This window comes from Dendrobates tinctorius, unplaced genomic scaffold (assembly GCF_039654945.1).
Source record: "Dendrobates tinctorius isolate UK_male_01 unplaced genomic scaffold, ASM3965494v1 ptg000158l, whole genome shotgun sequence".
Classification (NCBI taxonomy): Eukaryota; Metazoa; Chordata; class Amphibia; order Anura; family Dendrobatidae; genus Dendrobates; species Dendrobates tinctorius.
The window spans coordinates 34,512,172-34,539,353 of NW_027361825.1; the positions used below are offsets into that span (position 1 = coordinate 34,512,172).

Below are 27,182 nucleotides of genomic sequence, written 5' to 3' on the forward strand. Positions count from 1 at the left end.
TAGCTGGGTTGCCGCAGTGTTGTGTGTGTATCACACCGCTACGATGATGTTGTGCCAGGCCGGCTAATCAACAGAAGAGCCGGGGATTCAAGCAGGTGCGAGGCGGTTTGCTGGGGCCACGGAATATTGTCCAGGGTACTGCGAATCGATTGTCTAAGATATCACTGGATCCGGATGAGCATCGTTGTGAGCCGTCATCTGCCCCAATGTGCTTCTCCTTTATGGGGGGAGAGAAGGTGTAGTGGGTGGGCTGCAGTCGCTCCGGTGTGAGCCAACTACTAAGAATGTTGTGCAAGAGACTGCATTGGGGAAAGGCAAGGTTGTTGTCCAAGAGTAGAAAAAATATGCTGTCTTTTAAAAATATAGTCACCCCTGACCATGGGTTTTCTCTGGAATGATAATCTAGCCCCATTGAAGTGAATGCAGTGCAATACCGCACACAACCATTGATCAGAGGTGGCGCTGTTTATGAAAGAAAGAAGCCATGTTTCTTGGACAACCCTTTTTAACTACCAGATGGGAGAGTCACTGCTGTGATTACTGGAGAGGTACAAAACCTTAACTGATGTAGCAGACCCACACATCCTCTATTATGCAAATATCAAGCATTTCTTGAATTTAAAGGGGTTGTCAAGGATTAGAAAAAAAAACATGTCTGCTATCTTTTATAACCCGTGTGTGTGTGTGCGGTACTGACTCCTTTCAGCTCTGTATTCGCTTTATACACTCCAGTGAGGCAGATCTGCAATAACAGACACAACCCATGGTCAGAGGTGGTGCTCTTTCCAAAAGAATGCTTTTATATTGATGGACAATCCCTTTAAGTCAACCTGTATTATTATTTTTTTTTTGCTGGAAGTGCTCTATAAAGGGTTATTGCCCTTTTTGTAAACTAATATCGTATTGCTAGGCTATGGGGAACCCTTACAATTCCATGCATGACGGGGCCACAGAACTTTGTGGAAGTGTGTAACATATAGCAAGAAGTAGATCTAACAGGGACACTGAAGCTACCCTATAGCACGGCCTTATAATGTGCGCACACAGCGTTTGATACATTACGTGCCCCTCTTTCGGACATTTATGGCTCTATTGACTTTCGCAGCTTCTTGTAATATCCGAGCATGTGACTCCATATTGTGTGCTTATGGTATTATTGTGACTTTGTCCTGACCTCTGTTTTATCTCTGTATTGCAGAACTAGGATGTGGAGCGAGGTGGTCATGGTGTTGCAGGGAGGGTCTCGCGTAGCGCAGGCGTTGGTGAAGATGGGCTGTGAAGAGCTACGTATGGCATCCGCTACCTCCACATTAGGAAGTGGGATTCGGTCTTTGCAGTCCACAGCAGAGCGTTGTGTGAGCGCGGCGTTCACTAATATACAGGTAAGTGAATAGTGCCACCTTGTCTACCGGAGGAAGAGCTGCTCGTCTGCAGTGAGTTGTCCAGATGGGACCCATTAAGGTGCTCTCTCCTGTCTGTCCCTCTGCCACAGGCTAGGGCTACACTGTGACATGCCGAACGACCAAAAGCATTCATGCACCCCCCAAAAAACCCCATAAAAAATGTTGTATTAAAGCTTACCCTACGACAAAAATTCTGAGAGTTGTGTCATGGTCGCTCCCTCTTATCTCCTGCTTATATGGAGCCTTTCAGTGTGACCGGATTAGTGTCTTCTTGCCTGATATCGCTGCCATCGTGTATTCGGTGAGACCCCTTAGACAGTCATTAAGTGGGATAATGGCCGATTGACTGATTGCTAGGAGTCTGACCATTGAGGACAAGGAGTATTAAAAACATCCGCCATCACAGATCCCAGGGGGGGTCATACGTTTTGCCCAGATCCCTGATTTGCAATGTCTGGTAATCCTGCATTTTGCTAAAGGGGTTTTCTGAATTCAGGAGTCCCCCTGTCCCTACACACAGTTGTTTTACTTGCCCTCCCATCTGTTTTTGCCTGCAGCGCTGACATTTTAGCGACAGCACTGCAGCCAATCAATGATCTCAGCAGTTCTGCCGCCATGTGCCGTTGATCTCACTGGCTGCAGTGCTGTCGACGTTGCTGCAACAATCGGGACCCAGGTGGGTGAGTAAGGCAATGATAATTTTTAATAAAAACAAAACTGTAGTCAGGGGATAGGAGTTTTCAGAAGCTGCAATACCGTTTTCATTTATTGTCCCTGTTGTCATTTTAGGTTAACAAGACTGATTCTAGGGAGCGCCCGCCATCTTCAGATTTTGATGCCGATTCTTGGAATGTGATGTCAGATTTAGCCCCTGCTGAAGAGGCGCCATCTTCCCAGCCGAACCCTGCAGAATGGGAGAAGAAGGGCCCGAGCGTGACAGGCATGGGGCAGGTGCGAACATACAGCACTATCAGAGGGTTAACGGCCGATGAGCTTCAGAGAGCGAGGGAGGCCAAGCAACATGGCGGAGCAGAGGATCATGGGAGAAACAAGCGGCAGAAGGTGGGGGATGGCTTATAATATCAAGGTGTCAAGTTTTTGTGTGATCCTACTTGTACTGCAGGCCTCGCTTATAACTTTTCTCCTCTTAGTTTTCATTTCCGCTGTTCTGTGCTGATTAAAGGGGTTGTCCGGGCTTTTCACATAATCTCAGTACATATCTGGGCTGCAAAATGCTGACAATAAGTAATTTACCTTCTGTCACCAGTTTGCAGGGTTTTCTAGATATCACTCTCTTGCTTCTGAGCAGAACGTCCAAGGGGGGGGTGTTCTGGCATTGAAATGAGAACTGGTAGTTTCCTCCTACTCTACTAAAAACCTGCTCTCTATAGCAACAACCCCACCCTCCATAGCAACTGGCCCTCCCCGACCAAACATAGGGTTTGACAAGTGTGACCAACTTTTTACTACTGAGGCCGCCTATGCAGCATCAGTAGTAAAAGATAGAATGTAAAAAAAAAAAATAAAAAATGGTGTTATTCTTACCTTCCGACGTCCCGCGCAGCCGTTCCCAGTAATCCTTTGCGAAAATGCCCGCGATGACGTCCGTTCTCGCGGGATCGCGATGTCTCGCGGTAATTCGCGATGACCGCGAGACTTTGCGATCCCGCGAGAACGGACGCCATCGCGGGCATTTTCGCAAAGGACTACTGGGAACGAGAGTGTGAAGAGAAGCGGGAAGGCTGCGCGGGACGTCGGAAGGTAAGAATAACAATATTTTTTATTTTTAAATTCTATTTTTTACAGGGATATGGTACCCAAAGCCCGGAGGACAGTCTCCTCTCCTCCGGACCGTGGGTACCATCCGCAATTGTTCTGCTTACTTTCCGCATGGTGTGCACAGCCACATGCGGGAAGTAAGCGGAACAATGCATTCCTATGGGTGCGGGATCGCCGCGATTCCGCAAATTAATGAGCATGCTGCGTTTTTTACCGTGAAGCGATTCCGCCACGGTAAAAACCGCAGCATTAGCACAGCATTGCGGAATCCCATAGGAATGCATGGGATGCTTATTTTTCGCGGCAAAATCGCGCGGTTAAAACAGCCGCGGAAACGCGAAAAAAACGCCACGTGTGAACTCAGCCTAAATGGTAAAAAGAAAAATATGTCTGTTTGCAACTACCACAAAAGGAGGTGTTTTCTGGCTAAAGCGAATGCTGTGTTTTTTTGTTTTTTTTTGTTTGTTTGTTTTTTTAAATTAAACTGTAAAAAGGGACAGGGGTTTCTGGAAATTGGAAAACTGCTTTAAGTTTTGTGTATTCATTAAGCTCCCCCTAGTGGTGAATAGGTAACATACAGTGTCTATGCTGATGATTTGGAACTTTGTATGAGAAAAGAATCTGACGGCTATAAAGATAAATTAAACCCACAGAATTTTTTACTCATTAAGGGAAAAGATCCAATTTCTGAATGTAAAACCTATCAGAAGTTTAGAGTGTAAGCTCGGTGGGGCAGAACGTGTGTAATTGTCTGTATCCAGAGAAACCTATGGTAATGTGTTGGATCTCCATGTTTTGTGTGCGGATGATTTTGCCTTTTGGGACTTGTAGTTCTTCGTTGCTGGCAGTAGCAATTGTTATCGCGGAAGTGCTGACAATAAAGTAATTGTGCGGTGAATGGTCTGGTCTCGTTCAGTGTGTGCACGGCGTCCAAAAGATTTCCGTTTACAATCCAGATGCCCAAGTGACGGGCTGAGAAATAAAGTCGTAAATTGGCATCTGTTTCTAGACTACAGGTGCGGGTTGTCTGTCAGCTTTATGTTACTCCTGATAGCCAGGACTAACCAGTAATGCAGTAACTGCGAAGAATTCAGTGCTCTATGGTTGCGGAATTCACAGATATAATGGGGACCACGTGGCGGTGATTTCCCCCGACCTTCCTAGACGTGTCCTATAGTGAAGGAAGGTTAGGGTGCTGACATTGAGGAGGTCAGTAATGGATCCAATCCTCAGCCAGATCTACGACATCGCCTGCACGGAACGTCCGTCCAGATCTCGATGTGGGATTTTATGGGCAGTTATAAGGCCGGGATCACACATGTGAGGAATACGGCCAAGTGTCAAATGTTGATACCGAGCACTGCCGTTGGCACTCAGGAGTGCGGAACATGCGGCTCCATGTATTGCTATGCAGCCGAACGCTCCGATCCGAGTGTCGGCGGCAGTGCCGGGTATCAGCATGTGACACTTGGCCGTATTCCTCACATGTGTGATCCCGGCCTAAGGATGATAATTAACCCCACGATCAGACTGATGCTCGGCAGTAACTCAGCAGGGTGATTACTCACACTACATTAAACTGGTTCTCTGTATGTGGCCATTAACTCCTTAAAGACCAGGCAAATTTTTTTTCCAAGAGCCATAACATATTTTTCAATCAACAGACAATATGGCTATTTTGCGTGATGAGTTGTAGTTTAGAATGAACTTATTCATTTTACCTTAAAAGTTACTGAAATAAAAAACAGGAAAAAAATCCAAGTGGAATGAAATAGTGGGTAAAAAAAAATAATTCCACTATTGTTTTTCAATGGTAAAAATGACCTGGTAACACGATTCTCCAGGTTGGTATGATTGCAACTATTCCAAATTTGCATAGGTTATTATTCTTATTGTTAAAAAAAAATATCTTGACAGAATAGATAGATATATAGATTTTTTTTTAGTAATGTGTAAAATATATACGGTCGATAGATATAGATACATATCATAAAAAAAAAAAATTAAAGTGGTGAATAGAAATTGAAAAGTTTGTTTAAAAAAAAAATTTATTTTTAATTTTATTGATACAATTTTGAGGTAAATATTTTAATCATTTTTAAGGATCTATGGCAATTCTGGCAATTTATTTATTTTCCTTTACAGAATTTACCGTACATTTAATTCATTTCATACAATGCACAAAAAAAAATAAAGGGAACACTAAAATCCCACAATCCTAGATATTACTGAATGTAATTATTCCAGTTGCAAATTTTTATTCATTACGTAGTGGAATGCTTTGAAAGCAATAAAGCATAAAAATGATCAATACCAACTTGTGGACGTCAGGCTCTCATACCACCCTCATGGAGTCTGTTCCTGACAGTTTGAGCAGACACATGGATGTTAGTGGCCTGCTGGAGGTCATTTTGTAAGGCTCTGGCATTGCTCCTCTTGTTCCCCCGTGCATAATGGAGGGGGTAGCGGACGTGCTGCTGGGTTGTCACCCTCCTACGGCCCCCTCCACGACTCCTGGTGTACTGGCCTGTCTCCTGGTATCTGCTCCATGCTCTGGACACTGCTGACAGACACAGCTACCGTTCTTGCCACAGCTCTCATTAATGTGCTATCCTGGATGAGCTACACTACCTGAGCAACTTGTATGGGTTGTAGACACCGCCTCATGCTACTGTACTGTACCTCTAGGGGTGAAAGCAATGACAAAATGCAAAAGTGACCAAAATAACAGCCAAAAAAGATGAGGACAGAGAAATGGTCTGTGGTCACCCCCTGCAAAACCACTCCTATAGGGGCTGTCTTGCTAATTCCCTATCATTTCTACATGTTGTCTGTTCCATTTGCACAACAGCAGGAGAAATTAATTCACAGTGCTGCTTCATAACTGGACAGTTTCCCAGAATTGTGACCGACATGGAGTTGCATTGTGTTGTTTAAGTCTTCCCTTTATTTTTTTGAGCAGTGTACTATAATAGACCAGACTTTTTTCTTCCTTTTTTTTTTTTTTGTTTTCTTTTTCATACCACAGCAAATAGTGAAAATCTCCATCTCCTATGAAACTCAGCCTGTGGCTGGACTGCACAGGAGGACGAAGATGAATCATTAGTGTCCTCATCAGACCACCAGCTGTATACCATGATCGATGGCTGGTGGCGTGCACATTGGCAAGCGTTTTGTTTAAATGCTGCTGTCAGAAATTGATAGCGGCATCTAAATGGGTAATGATGGCTCTGCTCGCTCACTCCTGTTAGGCACCGATTCCAGCTGTGTATTATAGCCGGCATCTACCGTGGGTGGAAGGAGCTCTTCTTCTGAGTTCTGTTTATATGTGCGGACCACAGCGCTGATGTACTGGTATGTCCTGTCCATATTTGCGGACCCCAACGCTGATGTACTTGTACATCCATGTGAATTAAGGGGTTAAATAACAAATGCCCTCTGTTCTGTCAGCACGTCAAGTCCTCCTTGGCAAGAAAAGGCCACGGGAACCACAACAATCTATCTGAAGTGAAGACTGCGCAGGTCTGGCTACTACAGAAGAGCTTAAAGTGAAATTCTGTGTTTCCATCCCCTAATCAGACCCTTACAAGTCTTGATTTTTCAAACCCAATAGTCATATCATTCTACATCTCCCCTCATCTGCAGAGGCTGCTGGATGGGAGTTGTAGTGTTACATAATGAGTGATCATTAACGACTACTTATATATTGCGAAGAATACTCCTTTGAATATAGATGCAGATGTCTCCTTCCTCACCTTTTCCACTTTGTTCGAAATATCACATTATAATAATCTCTATTTTTATATAGCTCCAACATATTCCGCAGCGCTTTACAAGTTTTGCACACGTCATCATCGCTGTCCACGATGGGGCTCAATATCTAAATTCCATATCGCTATGTCTTTAGAATATGGGAGGAAACGAGAGTAAACTCAGAGACACGGGGAGAACATACAAACTCCTTGCAGACGTTGTCCTTGTTGGGACTTCAACCCAGGACTTCAGCGCTGCAAAGCTGCAGTGCTAACCACTGAGCTACAATATGTGTTTTCCATTTGACTGGCAGCAAGCAGCACTCCAGAAATGTGTTTTTTTTTTTTTTTTTTTTTTTTAAATCTACCCCATTATTATGTGCCGAGTGCCTGTATTAAATTTGTACCGGTCGCCGCGCTTTTCCATTCCGGTGCTCTTCTGCAGCACGTGACTGGAGTTCTGACTACCCGGCTACTTCTACTTTTGGAGCAACTTAAAAATCTTTGCCACATAGATCCATATTGTGCAGCGCAAAGAAAGAACGAGCCCAATGTACATTAATATATTCTGTTTATTCGCAGCTCAGTGAACGGGCCCGAGAGAGGAAGGTGCCAGCATCTAGAATCAGCCGCATGGCAAATTTTGGAGGTAACTTTATTTTTTTCTTTTTACATTTTTAATGTTGATTCTGAATCGTGATGAGTGAACGTGCTCGGATCAGGTGTTACCTTAGCATGCTCGTGCGCTAACCAAGTGTCTTCGGCGTGCTCGAATAATATGCCCGAGTCCCTGCGTCTGCATGTCTCACGGCTGTGAGACAGCAGCAACACATGCAGGGATTGTCTAACAAACAAGACAAATCCAACATGTGTTGCTGCTATCGAACAGCTGTGAGACATGCAGACACGGGGACTCGGACATATTATTCGAGCACGCCAAAGACACTCGGTTAGCGCACGAGCATGCTCACTGTATCCAAGCACGTTCGCTCCTAACTAATCCTGAACCTACCACTCCTCCAGGTTTGGCTGTCAGTCTTGGGATTGGTGCACTAACAGAAGTAGCTAAACAGTCTTTGAGCCGAGAAAAGAAGTCAGGAGGTGAGACATGGGCAAGCAGCTGTTTGCTTTTATTTTTCTGAATTTTTACTTTTTGCTCACAAAAAGTCATAAAGTGTTTGTCGCCGCCTCTAAGCAAACCATTGTCTTAGCAGACCGGCACCAGCATGGTTGCGCTATCCAGTTGGACCGTTTGAATGCCGACTTCAGAAATTTACAGCAGCATTTACAGTAATTAGTTGAACAGCAGCTATTGGCACTGCGTATGGAGCGGGCTCAGCTCCTGAGTCTACTCCATGCACCCGATGTGTGACAGATGGAAAGAAATGTGTTTTCTTGGAAAATCTACGTTTATGATGATACCAAACTTTTAATTACTGTTTTTGTCTCTTTTTTGTTTTCGGTACTCTGTAAAAGTAATTTTTTTGCAAAAAATAAAATTTTCCTTCAGTCCTCATATTCTGAGAGCCCAAAGTTTATTTTTTTGTTGGTAGTGTGGGCAGAGTGGGCTGCAGTTTTCAGTGGTACCATTTTTAAGTCCGTATGACTTTCTGATTATTATTTATATATAAAAAAAAACTTTTTTTCCAGGACGTCCCTCCTGACCGCACCACCAGGAGGTTGTCCTTCTTATCCTTGATAGGGACAGGAAACCAGAAGAGGTTAAATAGCCCCTCCCCACCAACCCCTTCAATGTTTTTCCTGTCCCTATCAGGGACAGACGCAGAAGAGCGCAGCGGTGCGTGTACCTGAAAGGCCGGCATGACAGGTCGGGGCCCGGTGGCAGGAGCTGCCGGGAACGGTGCCCCCGCTGGGGGTTACTGGCGGCGGATCCTGCCGCAGCAGCTCTGAGACCGCTGGAGATCCCTCATCGCTGGGGTCGAGCTGGTTGCTCCCCGTCGGCGCGCGTCCCCTAGGAGGGCTCAGCGCCACAGCAGCTGCTGGTCCTGGCTGCAGGACGCCGGCGCCTCGGGGATTTCTGGCGCGCCGCATCATCGGGGGCGCGCCGGTGACGTCTTCCGGGGGCGGAGCCAGGAAACATGGTGGCGCCCAGCACGACGCGACGCGGGCAGGAAGATACCCCACAGGGCTGGCGTCACGGAGTTACTGGCGCCCGCAGATGGAGGGGCGTCAGTAAGGGGCGCAGAGCAGGTCCGCGCAGATCGTCGTAGAGAGGGCGGCGCAGCAGGCATCAGCAGCAGCAGCTGGGCTCGGAAGGAGGACCAATCAGATGTCTTGAAGCCAGGTAAGGCGACTACTTAAGACAGTCTGACGGACAGCACACTGACTCAGTAGAGATGCAAGGTGGTAGCCGTCCAGTCCCTAGAGCCAGACCCGGACCATGTGAGTAGAGGGGTAGTAGGGTCCCTTACAGGTCTCCATACGCAGACATACAGGACCCGCTTTCCTATATATTTTTCAGGCCAAAGAGGCACCTAAGCAGTCCACCTCGACCACCAGGAAAAAACCTAGCATATGCCCCCTATGCTCAGCCAAGCTCCTGTCAGGACATACAAAAAAGTTATGTCAGGACTGTATATCAGGATGCCTAAGACAAGAACAGTCCTCTCTCTTGGACAATATGAGATCTGTAATACGAGAGGAGGTGCAGTCCACGGTCGCAGCACTGGTACCTGCACAATCCCCACGCCCTAAGAGACCCAGATGGGAGCTAGTTCAGAGGAAGGAGAGGTGTCAGAATACTCTGATCTTGACTCCGGCGAAGGTCCCTCGACAGCTCGCCCGGAAGAGATACCTCTTTTCTGCGGAGGATATGGATACGCTCCTACAGGCAGTCCAAGATACAATGAAGATAGAAGATTCTCATTCTACGGAACCACGGACAACCCAAGATGAGATGTTCGGAGGGCTGAGAGCCCGTAGAAATACAGTATTCCCTGTTAACAAACACATAACAGAGATGATATTAGAAGAGTGGGAAGATATAGGGAAGAAACCAATAGTCCCAAAGGACTTTAGGTACCGTCTTCCCTTTGATCCAGAAGAGACAAAGGTGTGGGAGACAGTTCCAAAAATCGACATGCCTGTAGCCAGAGTGTCAAAGAAAACGACTATCCCCTTTGAGGATTCATCTGGCTTAAAAGATCCGATGGACAAGAGATCAGAGGACCTCAAGAAAGCATGGGAAGCATCAGCAGCCGTTATGAAGGCTAACATAGCAGCCACCTCGGTAGCCAGATCAATGAGCCTATGGGTGGGTGAACTAGAAGATCAGATTAGAGACAGAACCCCCAGAGAGGAGATCCTTAAATCGCTACTGTTATGGAAATATATATGTATATGTATTTCATCTAGATCTCACTTGCCTGCTATAGACTATATACTCCATATACTGCTATATACTTATGTACTCTTATATACTCTTGTATGCACACAGATACATATTTACAGTTTGAACTCTATAACTAGTTGGTGGAAATGACCTCCTGCCCCCCCATGAGAGAGTCTGGGGAGCTGATGTGATCTCATGATAGCATTGTCTTGTGACATTTGTCCCAGACACACAGAAGAGGAAGTTAGGCCAGATGGTCCAAGCCGATATTGGAGTCTTGCTGACATTGGAGAACAAGGGGCAGTATATCATCTGATTCTTAAGTCACCTTAGGTCGGATGCCCATATATGTTCATGTATTTAAACTGACCAATTAGATAAGATGTTCAGCCTTTATGTTAATGAGTAACCACTCCTTTCTGTACGAACTGATAAAACCAAGTATATTCAATAAAACCAGCAGAGTTTTGCTGGAAGGTATTGCTGCTAACCAGGTGTCGCGTCTTTCCTTCCTTGAGCGCTCAATAAAACTCTGTCTAATTAGGACAGGCCACAGCATGCACAAGGGTATATCTACCTAATCAATCAAATTTCCATGTCGCTACCTCTCCTGAGAATGGCTACTGACTTCATGGCGGACGCCTCGGCGGAATCAGTCCGTTCTGCCGCAAGAAATAATGTCTTATCTAATTCAGCAAGGCGCTTGTTAGGGCAGAGGGAGCACTTTCACTTTCGTTTGCAAAAAAGAAAAAAGTTAAGGAAGCTTATCCCCTCTCCCTGCGCGCGCTTTTTCGCGCTCTGTTACAGTCTATCACAGGGCTGCTTTCACTTCAGCCCTGTCAGTAGGACATTTACTGCGCCCCCTCCTCGGTCCTCTTCAAATCAGGGCTTGGCGATTAAGCCCCGCCCACCGCTAGCATCTCTTCCTGCCCTTGCTGGAGATTTTTCTCCCTCTTCTCAAGATTTCTTCCTGGGGGACACAACGCTGGTTCTTTTTTCTTCTGCATCTGAACCTCGGTAGGCTCGGTGCTGCTTCAGCTGACGCTAGAATTAGCTCTCCTCTGCAGTTCCACATCAGGCAGGGTTTCTACCGCTTTGACATATGCCCAACCCTGCAGGGGCTCTCTGCTCTAGACCCACCGCTATTCGCTACGCCTGCGCGCGCTGTAAAGAGAATTGGGCATCAGGTCAGTCGTCTCCCTTCTGTCCGTCCTGCAGCTCTTCCTCCATGTCTGCCCCTCAGGAGCACTCCGAGCCCCGGGTTGAGAGTACCCTACCCCCTGAGTGGTCCGTGGCGATGTCCCAGTCGGTTTCCGATCTGACCAAAGTGTCTCAATCTCTGGTCCAGGTCTTAGAGCGGTTACCCCAGCTATCTGCAGCCACCTGTGCGCCAACCGCCTCACGGTGAGTCACCAGCACCTGACCGCGACCCTCAGACGGACAAGCCGCGTAGGGGCTCTAGGAAGCGGGTCCTGTCTGGCTCTTCCTCCAGTTCGCAGGGTCCCTCCGCTTCTCCCAGGCTACGCTCTTTGTCTCCATCCTCAACAGACGATCCTAGGTCAGACGATCATTCCCAATCTGGATCTGACTCAGAAGCGGACAACATAGCTAGAACTCTTGGTATGGTAGATAGTCTCATATCGGCTATATTCACTGACACTTCCTTAGCCAATCTTTGGCAACATCCTGAGAATCGTTTTTCAGGCCGCAAGTACTTAGATGTACTATATCCCTTTGATGCGGATCTAGTCACGAAATGGACCAAAGCTCTCCCGAGGTAGATCCACCAGTTTCTCGGATTTCCTCTAAGACTGTTCTTTCCCTTCCGGGCGGAGCTTCTCTTAAAGATCCAACAGACAGGCAAATAGAGTCGTTGACTAAGTCAATTTTTTGAGGCATCCGGCGCCTCCCTCTGTCCTATCTTCGCCTCTGCTTGGGTGGCGAAGGTCATTTCGGCTTGGGCAAAAATTCTGCGCAAGGGCATTTCAGCGGCAGCTCCTCATGACAAGCTGGCAGATTTAGCAGACCAAATTAATCATGCGGGCAAATACCTTTTGGCCGCCTCCTTGGACGCGGCTGGGTGCTTAGCAAGAGTTAACAGCAACATAGTAGCCATGCGCCGCATTCTTTGGTTGAAGTCGTGGAATGCGGACACCACCTCAAAAAAGTCGCTCACCAACCTGGCGTTTCATGGCTCTAGGCTCTTTGGCGCCAAGCTAGATCAGATAATCTCAGATGCCACTGGTGGGAAGAGTACTTCCCTTCCTCAGTCCTGTCCTAAGAGGTTCTTTAACAGGAAGGCTTCTCGGCCGTTTAGGTCCTTTCGCCCCTTCTCTCCCGCAGAAGGCTCATCCCAGCAGGACCGACACTCTGCTTCCAGAGACCGGATAAAGCCTTCTTATAAGCCCGCTCCCCGCTGGAAATCCAGAGGTCAGCCCTCCAGGTTCTCAGGCTCCCGATCCGGCAGATTTTCCTCTAAGTGACGGGGCACCCCCACCTGGAATTCTTTCCAGGGTGGGAGGCAGACTTTCCTTTTTCAAGGACGCATGGCTATCCGTTGACGACGCTTGGGTCAGGGAAGTCATCACATCCGGATACAAAATCAAATTTTCTTCCCCCCCCCAAACAGTCGCATCTTCCTGTCTCGATCCCCAAGACAGCGGTCCCAGATTCCAGGGTTCCTTCAGGCCGTCTCCTCCCTCCTTTCTGCCGGGGTCATCGTTCCCGTTCCTGCAAACGAACGGTTTTCAGGGCTCTACTCGAATCTCTTCGTAGTCCCGAAAAAGGACGGCTCCCTTCGTCCAATTTTGGACCTCAAGTTGCTCATCCGCCACGTGAGCGTCCTCCACTTCAAGATGGAGTCTCTGCGTTCGGTAATAGCCTCAATGGAACCTGGAGAGTTTCTCTGCTCTGTGGACATACAGGATGCCTATCTCCACATTCCCATTTGTTTGCTACATCAGAGATACCTCTGCTTTGCGATTCAGGACAATTCACTATCAGTTCACGGCCCTTCCCTTCGGCCTAGCCTCCGCTCCCCGCGTCTTTACGAAGGTGATGGCATCAGTCATGGCCATCCTTCGATCCAGGGGGATTCTTATCATTCCTTACCGGGACGATCTCCTGATCAAGGGCTCGTCCCGCCAAGACTGTCTCCAGAGTCTTCAGATAACCCTGGATACCCTTGGACGCCTCGGATGGATAGTCAACAAGGAGAAGTCCATCCTGCGCCCTACCCAGCGTCTGACCTTTTTGGGCATGAAATTCGACACGAATCTAGCCCGGGTTTTTCTACCGAGGGACAAGTTTTCATCCCTTTGCAAGGGGATCCGGTCCCTAAAACGCTCGAGGGTCATGTCCCTTCGGTCCTGCATGTGGGTCCTAGGGAAAATCATAGCTTCCATGGAAGCAGTTCCCTTCGCACAATTCCACTCTCACCCTCTCCAACTGTTCCTTCTGTCAGTCTGGGACAAGACCTCGTTTTCTCTGGACCACCCCATTCTCCTTCCGCTCAGAGTCAGACAGTCGCTGACTTGGTGGACATTGCCGGGGTCAGTTCTGCACGGAAGGTCTTTTCTTCCGCCTCAGTGGCAGGTCATCACCACCGATGCCAGTCTCCTAGGTTGGGGGGCGGTATACCATCAGAAATCGGCCCAAGGGCGCTGGAACGCCCAGGAGACTCTTCTGCCCATCAACCTTCTGGAAATCAGAGCAATCTTCCTTGCTCTCCTTCGTTGGCAGCATCTCCTCGTAGGCAAAGCAGTCCGCATTCAGTCAGACAACGCCACGGCCGTAGCGTACATAAACCACCAGGGCGGTACTCACAGCAGGCAGGTAATGTCAGAAGTGGCGAAGATACTGCGTTGGGCAGCGCGTCACGTTCCGGCGATCTCCGCCGTCCACATTCCAGGGGTGGAAAATTGGGCAGCCGACTTCTTAAGTTGCCAGGGTCTAGCGTCAGGCGAATGGTCCCTTCATCCCACAGTCTTCAGTCAGATATGCCAGCGTTGGGGCACCCCGGACGTCGATCTCATGGCATCTCGGATGAACAACAAAGTTCCTCACTTTGTAGCCAGGTCCAGGGATCCTCTAGCCGTCGGTTGCGACGCCCTAGTAATTCCATGGTCCCAGTTCCAACTGCCCTACCTATTTTCCTCCCTTGCCCTAATCCCGAGAGTGGTCAAAAAGATAGTCAGAGGGCATCCTAGTGGCTCCAGACTGGCCGAGACGTCCTTGGTACGCGGAGTTGGTGAACATGCTTGCGGACGTCCCCTGGAGGCTTCCAGACCGTCCAGATCTTCTCTCACATGGCCCCCTTTACCATCAGAATTCTCAGTCTCTGAGTTTAACGGCATGGCCGTTGAAGCCGCAATTCTGAGAGAATCAGGGTTTTCCAGCCGGGTCATTCAAACCATGATCAAGGCTAGGAAGCCAACCTCCTCCCGCATTTACCATAGGTACTGGAAGGCGTTATTCCGTTGGTGCAATAACGATCTTTTTCCGTTGTCATTCTCCATTCCATCCATACTTGGTTTCCTCCAATCCGGTTTGGATGCGGGCCTGTCCCTTAGTACCCTCAAAGGCCCGGTGTCTGCCCTGGCAATCCTCTTCCAGAAGACTCTGGCTTCTTTACCGCAGGTGAAGACCTTTCTCCAAGGAGTCGCCCATGTGGTTCCCCCTCATCATTCTCCGATAGATCCGTGGGATCTCAATCTTGTTCTTCGCGCTCTCCAAAAGGCGCCGTTCGAATCAATCCAGGACATTCCTCTGTCCCTTCTTTCATGGAAGGTGGCTTTTCTAATCGCCATTACATCCATCAGGAGAGTTTCTGAGCTGGCGGCTTTATCCTGTCCCCCATACCTTATCCTTCACCAAGATAAGGTCGTTCTCAGGCCAGTTCCTTCCTTCCTTCCAAAGGTGGTATCCCCCTTTCACATTAACGAAGATATCGTTCTTCCATCGTTTTGTCCTGCGCCAGCTCAACCTCTGGAAAAGTCACTCCACAAACTGGACGTAGTGAGAGCCTTGCATGTCTACCTTGCCAGGACCGCTTCTTTTCGCCAATCCGATTCCCTGCTTGTCATCTCTGAAGGTCGCCGGAAAGGGCTTCCGGCGTCCAAATCCACAATTGCTCGCTGGATTCGTTCTACCATCCTGGAAGCCTACCGACTTCAGGAAAAACGCCCCCCTCCGGGAGTGAGAGCCCACTCCACCTGGGCTGTAGGGGCTTCTTGGGCTGCACGACACCAGGTTTCGGCCTTGCAACTTTGCAGAGCTACAACCTGGCCATCTTTGCACACTTTTGCGAGGTTCTACAGGGTTCATACCCAGGCCTCGTCCGATGCAGCTCTTGGTAGGAAGGTTCTGCAGGCGGCGGTCGCACATCGGCCGACCTAAGCCCTTCCTTCTTTCGTTCCTTTATGGCTGTGCCACCCTCGGGACTGCTTTGGAACATCCCATGGTAATCTGTAGGCGATAAAGAAAGAGGGATTTTGGGTTCTTACCGTAAAATCTCTTTCTTGGAGCCTTCATTGGGGGACATAGCACCCTCCCTGTTTAAGTTGTACCGTGTTGGGTCTTCGAGTCCCTTGTTGGGTTGGTACAAATGTTCATAGTTTTTGGTTGCTTCTCCTACTGCTTTCTCACCAACTGAGGTACTTGGTGCCTGTCGATGGGTGTATACTGCCGGGGAGGAGCTAATTTTCTTGTTTTGCATAGTGTCAGCCTCCTAGCAGCAGCATACACCCATGGTAATCTGTGTCCCCCAATGAAGGCTCCAAGAAAGAGATTTTATGGTAAGAACCCAAAATCCCTCTTTTTTCGGAGGATCCGCTCCCATCCCAGACAGGACTATAGGGGAAAAGGAAAGTCCGGCAGGTGGAGCTACCCTAAAGGAGGAAGAGGGAGAAGTTCTCCTCAGGAGCAGAGGAAGCAAGGAAAAAAACGGATTAAAAACACACATGTGACATGCACAAATGTGAACACGTCGATCAGACAATGCTCACACCAGCCACTAACTGAGATACAACAAGAAATTGCTTAGCATGGTTTGGGAGACCCCACCCCTCTCTTGTATGACGTGCACATAAGAGCTGTCTCAGACCACAAGCCCATACTAGGGAACGGCCTGTCTGAATCCTGTTCATATCAGACACTGTTCACATGTTCAGGTTTTTAATACATTAGATAGGGACTGCTTCGATAGGGGTTACCTTGACGTGGTGGAGCAGCTTGGTGTACATTTTTTTGCGCAAAGAAAGGTATCGATTAAATACCCTGTATTTGTTATCCAGCACTTGCTGATTACTGCCATTTTTTATTGCAGAGTATTTTTGCAAATCTGTCATTCTGTGTTTTCTTGTTGTATCTCAGAGCCTAGGGTCGGTAATAAATTGGAAGAAGTCCAGCCTAAGACCATAAAGAGAAAAGATGTTTCTCGGAGTCATACTGAACTCGGGGAAAGAATGTTCCTTCCTTCCCCTGCACAAACAGCAGGCAATCACACAAGAGGTTCAGTGGGTCGAGAGACGCGATTACATCTCCATAAGGAAAGCCATGAGAGTCCTGGGTCTCATGACTTCATGCATCTCCAGTGTACAATGGAGCCAATTCCACTCAAGAATCCTGCAAAGAGAGGTCTTGGCGACCTGGGACGGCAGAGAAACATCGCTAGACAAGAACATGAGACTCTCCGAGGAAGGAAAGCAGTCTCTTACCTGGTGGACAAACACACAAAACTTCGGGAAACGAAGACCTTGGAGACTGTTGCCATGCACAAATATCACTACCGACGCCAGTCTCAGTGGCTGGGGGGCTCACATGGAAGATCGATACCTTCAAGGGACATGGGGCCCATCAGTACGCAACCAGTCCTCAAATTACAGAGAGCTCAGAGCAGTCTGGGAAGCGCTAAAAAACATGCCAAAGGGAACCAAAAGGTCAAAATATCAAGATCTTCTCAGACAATTCAACTACAGTTGCCTTCCTTCAACATCAGGGAGGCCCCAGATACCGTCACCTTCAAGACCTAGCACACGAGATCTTTTGCTGGGCAGAACAGACAATAGCCTTGGTTATGGCAGTCCACATGAAGGGATCCAGAAATCAAGTTGCCGACTTCCTGAGTAGAGAGAAGATCCAGTCGTCAGAGTGGTCACTAAGCGAGGAAGTCTTCAGACAGCTATCCCAACACTGGGGGACACCAGAGGTCGACTTATTCGCCACAAAAAAGAATTCAAAAGCAAAAAGATTCTTTTCTCTGAACCCGGCAGACAACCCTACAGGAGTAGACGCATTAGCCCAGGAATGGAACATGGAGCTCGCTTACGCCTTCCCGCCACTCCCTCTTATACCAAGGGTCTTAAGAAAGATCCAGGAAAGCAGATCATCAGTAATGTTGATTGTTCCTTACTGGCCCAAAAGAAGCTGGTTCTCCTTACTTGAATGGGTGGCACGGGAAGACCCGATACTATTACTAGCAAGAAGCAAGACGCGACCTGTTAACCCAGAGCCCCTTAGTTGTAACATCTCTGGTTTCTGATGAACTATCGGCCTGGATCCTGAGACGAAGATTTTAAAATCGAAAGGACTCTCTAACTTAGTAATAGCTACTATGCAGAATAGTAGAAAGCCAGTAACCTCGGCTATATACCGAAAAATCTGTAAGAAATTCTGTTCCTAATGCGAGGGGCCAGTATCAGTCATCTAAGGTCCAGATATCCTGCAGATCCTCGACTTTCTCCAGGCGGGGTTTGACGAAGGACTAAGGCCTAGAACGCTGAGAGTGCAGGTGTCGGCCTTAAGCTCATACTTCGACTTCCCCCTAGCCAATCATCCATGGGTAGTGAGGTTCATAAAAGCCACTCAGCGGATGAGACCCACAATCCGTAGCTCGATACCACCTTGGGATCTTGGCTTAGTCTTAAATGAGCTGCGCAAAGACCCATATGAACCACTAGAACAGGCCCCCTTAAAATCGATGACATTTAAAGCCCTATTTCTAGTGGCAATAACTACGGCTAGACGCATAGGGGAGATTCAGGCTCTGTCTAGAGAGCATCCATATTTGAAGATCCAGGAAGACTGCATCATCTTAAAATTAAATCCAGCCTTTCTTCCCAAAGTGGTTACAGACTTCCACCGGAGTCAGGAAATTGTACTACCATCCTTCTGCCAGAATTACAACAACGAGAAGGAACGCGCTCTCCACCTCTTGGATGTTAAAAGAGCTGTCCTCCAATACTTAGAGGTTACCAAAGACTGGACAATAGACTCTAACCTCTTCATCCATATGGCAGGGAAAAACAAAGGGAAGAGGGCATCGAAAGCTACCCTCGCTAGATGGTTGAAGTCAACGATCATTGCAGCATATGTGTCGGCAGGAGAAACTCGGCCAGAAAACCTTAGAGCCCATTCTCTAAGAGCAATTTCTGCCTCATGGGCAGAGAGTGCGGGAGCATCTATGGACCAGATATGCAGGGCCGCAACCTGGTCTAGATTTAATACCTTTTGCAGACATAAGTTAAATGTTATGGCAAATCCTCAAACAGCCTTCTGGAGGAAAGTCCTCCAACCTGTAAACCCGCCCTAGTGGTAGTAATTTGGTAATTCTCCTGGTGGTGCTGTCAGGAGGGATGTCCTAGAAAGTAGGAATTAGTCCTACCGGTAATGGTATTTCCAGGAGTCCATCATGACAGCACCCCTTATATACCCTCCCTTGGATTTCCTATCGGATATGTGATGTGCAATGTGTGGTAGGAAGTTCAATAAAATTGCATTGCATCCATCCTGGTGTGGTACTTAGAAAATCACTGAAGGGGTTGGTGGGGAGGGGCTATTTAACCTCCTCTGTGTTCCTGTCCCTATCAAGGATAAGAAGGACAACCACCTGGTGGTGCTGTCATGATGGACTCCTGGAAATACCATTACCGGTAGGACTAATTCCTACTTTTTTTCATCTGTCAACACTGTTCACCGTGTGAGATAAATTTTATTAGTTCCAACCATTTTTTTTTTTTTTTAGTGTTTACTTTTTAGCTTCCTCTTAAAAGTTGGGCAGACATGAGGGGCCATGATGTCGCATCACAATCATTTCGCCGATGCGTTTCGGAAGCGACTAATCCCCTGGGTTTCTAAAATTCATGAACGACATCGAAATGGTTAACTCCAATTGCAAAAGCTTATCTCCTATCAAGGCAGTTACTCCCAGCTGTTGGTTGTGACATGTTGTACAGTGCGGGCCCAGCCTTTGAGCCTGCTTTATACAGCGAGTACGCACATCCGCCATAAATGGATGATGCGGAGGTTTTAAACTTTTTTATTTTTCTAAAAATGTTTTTCTACCCCAACTGCAGACACCACTTTGGTTTTTCTATTATTTTTTTATCCAGATCTTACGGTGATGGAAGCGAATTCGTTAATGAATGAAGCCAATGCCGAGAGAATCGTAGACACGTTGTGTAAAGTCCGGGGAGCTGCCCTGAAGATCGGGCAGATGCTAAGTATTCAAGGTAATTATACGAGGATTTCAGGAAGGCTCTGTGCACAGAAGGATGGTCAGGTTTTCTTATTCTTGGTCCTTCTGTCCTGTAAGGCTAAGTGCACATGTAGCAAAAAATTTATGCTGAAAAACCTGACTCCCTTCCCAGAAACCGCGTGTTTTTTTTCTGCGCGTTTTCCGTGCGTTTTTGCACAAAAAATGCGCTGTTTTATGCGTTTTTTCCGCGCGTTTTCAAGACGCATAGAAATAGCCAGAAACGCTGCAATATCTGCAAAATTAATGAGCATGCTGTGTTTTTTACCGCAAAGCGTTTTTTTTTCGCGGTAAAAAAACGCATCAGTATGCACAAAGTGCAAAATACATAGAAATGAATGGGAAGCTTATTTTTAGCGGTTTTATTGGAAAATCCGCTAAAAATACCGCTAAAAAAAATGCTGTGTGTGAACACAGCCTAAGAATCCATTCCAGGTACCTGAATGGTGCATGGCAGGTATAGAGCTCGGATACAGATTTTGCATTGGGGCCCATCATGAGTTATTAATATTAGTTTAGTTGCTTGCATACAATTTATTTCTACTGTGGGGTTGAGCGTCTCCATTGCTTACATATTAATATTGCAAAAATTGAAATACGAAGTAAATCAGAAAGTTTGTCCTTTTTCGCTGTTGTCGTCGTTCTTTGCCGCCGCTGTTGTCGTCGTTCTTCTTTGCCACTGTTGTAATTATTGCTCTTCATTGTTGCTCGTTGTTCTTCATTCTTTATTACCAGATGCGTTAAATTGACATCTATTTCTGATTGTACTTCTTTTAATATAGGAAGGGTTTTTATATTTTTTTATTTTTCTTTGAATTGTTTGTTTTTATAGTATTGAATTCCTATTGATGTTTTATGTTATTTCAGATAATAGCTTCCTCAGTCCGCAGCTGCAAAAGATCTTTGAGCGGGTGAGACAGAGCGCAGATTTCATGCCTTCCTGGCAGATGGCTGTGAGTATCGCTCTATCTCTTACCCATCTCTGCCACAATCTGGTGAGGTGGGGACCGGTGAAATTACAGATATTGCTCCCACAGAAAGTCCTGGAGGAGGAGCTGGGCTCTGGATGGAGGGAGAAGTTGTCATACTTTGAAGATAAACCTTTCGCAGCCGCTTCTATTGGTCAGGTCCATCTCGCCCGGCTGCTGGATGGCCGGGAAGTAGCCATGAAGATCCAGGTGAGTTGTTGTTTCACCTTCTACTGTACATCTTCTATTTCTTACTCTAGACTACATAAAGGAGGTTTATTTTTTAATTTTGTCAATGGGCAATGCTCTGAATTAAAGAAATAGTCATTTTCTCGTTCGCCTTATTGGGGGACACAGAGACCATGGGTGTATGCTGCTGCCACTAGGAGGCTGACACTATGCACAAAAAAAGGTTAGCTCCTCCTCTGCAGTGTACACCCCACCGACCGGCAGGGAATTCCTCAGTTTAGCTTAGTGTCATTAGGAGGTGGACACGGGTCTTTGATTAGACCCATATCTACCTCGATGTGCGTCGTTCCTTTTCAGGTTTTTCCGGAGGGATACAGTGTGAATAGTCACATCTGTACTCCCACAAGGAGTCTGTGAGCACGGCGTGTACTGCCACCCCGTATCCTCGCAGTTCTCCGTTGCAGGACCAGCAGCCTTCCGGGCGGACGCCAACACGAAGACGTGTCAGCAATTCAAGGGGTCCTTGCCGTCAGTCTCCCACCCACTCGCCTACCAGAGCCTGTCGGTTGGACGAGACACAGACGTCCTTCAAGAATTTGGTACCTTCCTTCGGGCCCGGGACGGGTGAGTATTGGGACCCTTTGGTCTCCTCAGTGGACACGGTGGCAGCGTTCCCCTTGGAGATGCGGTGGCGCTGCTGACACCTGCGGTTGTCTTGCGCATCCAGGCAGCCTCCGCTCTCTCTCTCTTACAGCCCGTTCCCTTCCCCCCTGACAGGTTTCTTTTGCGGCAGCGGCACCTCCGCGCCGACCCCGTGCTGACAGGCGGCCGCCGCTATTAATTTAGGCCCCGGCTTCAATTCGGGCCTACTTCAGCGTCGCGGACACGCCCCCCGCCCCTTTCTACTAAGCGAGCTTCTCTCCCGCCCGTCCCAGGTCCTCCCACCGCCTCCTTCTTGCACCCCAGCCTATTCTTGGCCAGCGGGCGGTGCCTCTTTCAGCCTGGCGATTAGCGCCGCCCTTCTTCCCCTGGAAGCGTGCGTTTTCCCCATTCCTCTCAGGCAGTCGCCATCTTCCCAGCCTGTCAGCCGGATATCGCTCTCTGGGCCTGTCAGCCGGATTTCGTTCTATCCTGCAACTGCAGACAAGCCAGATAGCATTGTCTCTGGGGACACCGGACCGTGAGTAGCTCTGCATCTGCAGACTGACACCCTCCTCTGCTTCTGTCCCCCAACCTTCTGGCACTACCTCAGTTATCACTATGTCTAACTCTAAATCTGATCGTACCCGCTCTACGGCTCCCCCCTGCACTCTAGTCAAGTACTTTGCGTGCTCTTCTTGCAATCGCAAACTTCCCTCAGGTCAGTCCACTCCCCTCTGCCTGAACTGTAGCAATCCAATTCAGCCTGACGCCGCCCAGGAGCCATCTATGGCGCCAGGTGAGAGTGAACCCCCCATGCCTGGCTGGGCTTCATCTCTTTCACAATCAGTGGCAGACCTCACCAGGGTGTCTCAGTCCCTAGTAGCCGCTCTGGATAAGTTGCCCCTAGACACTTCTGCAGGGTCCAGCAGGTCTCAAGAGATTCCTTCTGAGTCAGCCAGCGTTAGTCGCAAAAGACCCAGGCAGGATCTCCAGCCGGAAGCTTCTCCTCGTCCCATCTCACCGCATAGTCCTTCTCAGCAGCCTCCTTCCCAGGCCTCCTCTCCCGAGTCAGGTGAAGCGTTCTCGGACAGTGTCTTCTGAGGGGATTTTAGAGCTGGATTCGGACCAGGATGCGAACATGAAAGTTACGGTGCAGAACCTCATTGCAGCGATTCACCAGACCTTCGAGATTGCTGACCCCCCTGAGAAATCCTCAGATCAGGAGGTTTCGTTCAGACGGGCGGAAACACCCTCCAGGGTATTTCCTTTCCATTCCGAGTTTGGAAAGATTTTAACAGGGAAAGAGAAGATCCGACCAGACGCTTTCAAAGAGGAAAGCGTCTCGGCGTACTGTACCCGTTTGCTAAAGAGCTCACGGACAACTGGTCTGCTACTCCCTCGGTGGACCTGCCCGTGTACAGACTTTCTAATAACACGGTTCTCCCGCTTTCAGGCGTGTTGGCTCTAAAGGATTCTAATGATAGGATTATAGAATCCCTAGCTAAGTCCGCCTTTGAAGCGGCTTCAGCGGCGGTATGTCCAAGTTTTGCTTCATCTTGGGCAGCAAAAGCCATAGCTACTTGGGCAGAGGATCTTCGTCAGGGCATCCTAGATAAAGCACAACCAGAGCGATTGGCCGATCTCGCCAATCAGATTTCCCATGCGGGGGATTATCTGCTTTCTGCTTCTTTGGATGCCGCATCCTGCGCAGTTCAGGCATCAAGCAATGTTTTGGCAATCCGACGTACAATTTGGCTCAAGGCCTGGCAGGTGGACTTGTCTTCTAAAAAGTCTCTTACTAATCTGCCTTTTCAGCGAGTACGCCTCTTTGGATCCCAATTGGACCAGATTATTAAGGACGCCACTGGAGGCACGAGTTCCCTCCTCCCTCAGTCCAAGCCTCGCAGACCTCCAATAAGGCGTCAGTTTCGACCCTTTCAGGCTTTCCGCCGTTTCAATACGGCGGAGAACCCATCCAGCCAAAGAAGACCGCAGGCGCGCCAAGATAGAAAGAAAGTTTCCTTCAGACCCACTCCTTCCTGGCGATCCCACTCTTCCCAGGGCAGACCATCCAGATGTGGACGGTCTACATCTGCATGACTATCGTCGGACTCCCGAGGGTCCCTTCCGATTGGGAGGTCGACTTCTCTTCTTCAGGGACGTCTGGCTGGACTCAGTAGAGGACGCTTGGGTCAGGGAGGTTGTATCGTCAGGATACAAGATAGAGTTCGTTTCTCTTCCACGGGATCGTTTCTTCGAATCCCGTCCTCCAAAAGATCCAGCCTTGATCCCGGGGTTCTTTACGGCCATCACCTCTCTCCTCCGTTCCGGGGTGATTGTGCCCGTTTCCGACTCGGTTCACAGGATTTTATTCGAACCTTTTTGTAGCGCCGAAAAAAGGCGGGGTGGTCCGACCCCTCATGGATCTCAAGCTTCTCAACAAGAGAGTACGCCTTAGCCACTTCCGGATGAAGTCGGTTCGTTCGGTAATAGCTTCCATGGAGGAGCAGGAATTCATGTGTTCAATAGACATCCAAGATGCCTATCTACACGTGCCCATATTCTCCGGACATCAGAAGTTCCTGCGTTTTGCGATTCGCCAGGAACATTACCAGTTTGTCGCGCTCCCCTTCGGTCTCGCCACCGCTCCCAGAGTCTTCACGAAGATCATGGCTGCGCTGATGGCCTTGTTGAGGATCAGAGGTCTCGTTCTTTTTCCGTACCTCGACGATATTCTGATCAAAGCTCCCTCTTTTCAACAGGCTCGCCTAAGTTTGACGATCGTCCTAGACACCCTTTCCAATTTCAGGTGGATCGTCAACAAGAAAAAGTCCTGTCTGATTCCTTCTCAACGTCTTGTGTTTCTGGGCCTACTCTTCGACACTCGTCGGTCAAGGGTCTTTCTTCCACGAGAGAAGATTCTTTCCCTGCAGCAGGATGTACGATCGCTGCAGACCACACGATTTCCGTCCCTCCGAACAGCTATGAGGGTCCTGGGAAAGATGGTGGCGGCGATAGAGGCAGTTCCCTTTGCCCAATTTCACGCCAGACCTCTCCAGCACGCCATTCTGTCGAGGTGGAACAGGTCGGCTCTGTCCCTGGATCGCCCTTTATGTCTGTCTGACATACAGCGGTGGCATATGTCAACCGCCAAGGAGGGACACGGAGTGTCTCCGCTCTGGCAGAAGTGTCCAAGATTCTTCATTGGGCAGAGATTTCTGTCCTGACAATTTCCGTGGTACACATTCCCGGCGTAAACAACTGGGCCGCCGATTTTCTCAGCCGCGAGGGTCTTGCAGCGGGAGAGTGGTCCCTACATCCGGAGGTGTTTCATCTGCTCTGCCGTCGATGGGGAACCCCGGATGTCGACCTGATGGCGTCTCGCCTCAACAGAAAAGTCCCACAGTTTGTTTCCAGGTCTCGAGACCCTCTGGCAGTGGGCGCAGACGCTCTGGCCGTTCCTTGGTCGCAGTTCGAACTCCCCTACCTGTTCCCTCCTCTGCCGCTTCTTCCCAAGCTGTTGAAGAAGATCAAAGCAGATGGAATTCCAGTCATCCTCATCGCCCCGAATTGGCCCAGAAGGTCTTGGTTCGCGGACATTGTCAACCTTCTCGCGGACGCCCCCTGGAAGCTTCCAGACAGGGCAGATCTACCGTCTCAAGGCCCGATTTACCACCCCAATTCTCGGCCGCTCAATTTAACGGTGTGGCTGTTGAGACCGAGGTTTTGAAACGGGCAGGATTCTCCGATTGAGTAATTCATACCATGATCCGAGCAAGAAAGCCATCATCTTCCAAAATTTATTATCGTACTTGGAAGGCCTATTTCACCTGGTGTGAGGCCACTGACATCGCGCCCATGTGCTTTTCGCTCCCTTCTGTTCTCGCGTTTCTTCAGGCAGGCCTGGATGCGGGACTTGCCCTCAGTTCTTTGAAGGGTCAGGTTTCGGCGCTGTCTATTTTATTCCAGAAGACGTTGGCCTCCCGCCCTCAGGTCAAAACCTTTCTTCAGGGCGTGGCTCACACGGCTCCTCCGTACCGAGCGCCCGTGGTTCCATGGGATCTTAATCTGGTTCTTGAGGTTCTGCAAGGTCCTCCTTTTGAACCTCTCAGGGATGTTTCTCTTTCTCTCCTATCTTGGAAAGTAGCTTTTCTGGTGGCCATCATTTCCATCCGGCGCGTGTCGGAATTGGTGGCTCTTTCTTGCCTCTCGCCTTTTTTGGTACTTCACCAGGATAAGGTAGTTCTGCGGCCTCCGCCCTAGTTTCTTCCGAAGGTGGTGTCCTCCTTTCACCTCAATGAGGATATTGTTCTGCCTTTCTTCTGTCCGAGTCCATCTCATCCTCGGGAGCGGTCCTTAAACAAGCTGGACCTGGTCAGGGCGCTGAGAGTCTATCTGTCTAGGACGGCTTCCCTGCGAAAGACAGACTCTCTTTTCGTCATTCCGGATGGGGCGCGGAAAGGTCACCCGGCCTCCAAGGCTACTATTGCTCGCTGGATCAGATCGACAATTTTGAAGGCATACCGGGTTAAGCATAGAGTAGCTCCTCCGGGGATCAGAGCGCACTCTACCCGGGCAGTGGGTGCTTCCTGGGCGGTACGCCACAGAGCTTCCACGCTGCAGCTTTGCAAAGCTGCAACCTGGTCATCGGTTCACACGTTTGTGAAATTCCACAAAGTCCACACCTACGCTTCGGCGGACGCCAGCCTAGGTAGAAGGATTTTGCAGACTGCGGTGGTGAGTCCGCTGGCCTGATGGAAGTTTGTTTACCACCCCAGGGACTGCTTTGGGACATCCCATGGTCTCTGTGTCCCCCAATAAGCCGAACGAGAAAACAGGATTTTTGGGTTGCTTACCGTAAAATCTGTTTCTCAGAGCCTTCATTGGGGGACACGGCACCCTCCCATGTTCTTCAGCTCCTGTTCTTTCTTTGGTTGATTGGTTACAGTTGAGTTGTTTGTTCTGTTTTCAATCTATTCTGTTGCTTCTCCTACTGCTTTCTCACTAACTGAGGAATTCCCTGCCGGTCGGTGGGATGTAAACTGCAGAGGAGGAGCTAACCTTTTTTTGTGCATAGTGTCAGCCTCCTAGTGGCAGCAGCATACACCCATGGTCTGTGTCCCCCAATGAAGGCTCCGAGAAACAGATTTTACGGTAAGCAACCCAAAAATCCTGTTATTTATACTATGATGCCGCCACGCTCCAGCAGTCCCTGGCCGGACCAGAAATTAATAAGTATTGTCCATCGCTGTAAACTCACCAGTGATTGGTTGACCACAGTGGTACTGCAAAATGAGATTCAAAGAGTCAGTATATGCATATTGCACTTTTTCCCTAGTAATTGCCATACTAAAAAAAAATAAAAAAAAAATTAAGAGCCTGTGCACACTTTGTGGATTTGTTGTTGCGTTTTGTCGCATTTTTTTCTGTGCAGATTTGTCACAAAACCTGAAGGCTTTCCTGACGCCAGCAAGGAGAATCCTGAAGTCTTATGCACACGTGGCTTATTTGGTGCAGATATCAATCTGCTGCCTGTCGATTCAGCGTTTTTGCTGCAGATTTCAC

At 48.5% G+C, this 27,182-nt stretch overlaps 1 protein-coding gene across 2 annotated transcripts in view; it reads left to right on the forward strand.

The window, feature by feature from the left end:
* Window positions 1-27,182, forward strand: part of COQ8B (coenzyme Q8B) — a 72,128-nt gene that overhangs the window by 3,667 nt on the left and 41,279 nt on the right. For both annotated transcript variants that reach the window (XM_073549264.1, XM_073549263.1), the window contains exons 3-9: window positions 1,199-1,382; window positions 2,193-2,465; window positions 7,517-7,583; window positions 7,958-8,035; window positions 19,676-19,795; window positions 20,686-20,771; window positions 20,856-20,996. In XM_073549264.1, coding sequence (XP_073405365.1) covers window positions 1,206-1,382; window positions 2,193-2,465; window positions 7,517-7,583; window positions 7,958-8,035; window positions 19,676-19,795; window positions 20,686-20,771; window positions 20,856-20,996 — 942 coding nt within the window. In that variant the 5' untranslated portion in view covers window positions 1,199-1,205. The remainder of the gene's footprint in view (window positions 1-1,198; window positions 1,383-2,192; window positions 2,466-7,516; window positions 7,584-7,957; window positions 8,036-19,675; window positions 19,796-20,685; window positions 20,772-20,855; window positions 20,997-27,182) is intronic.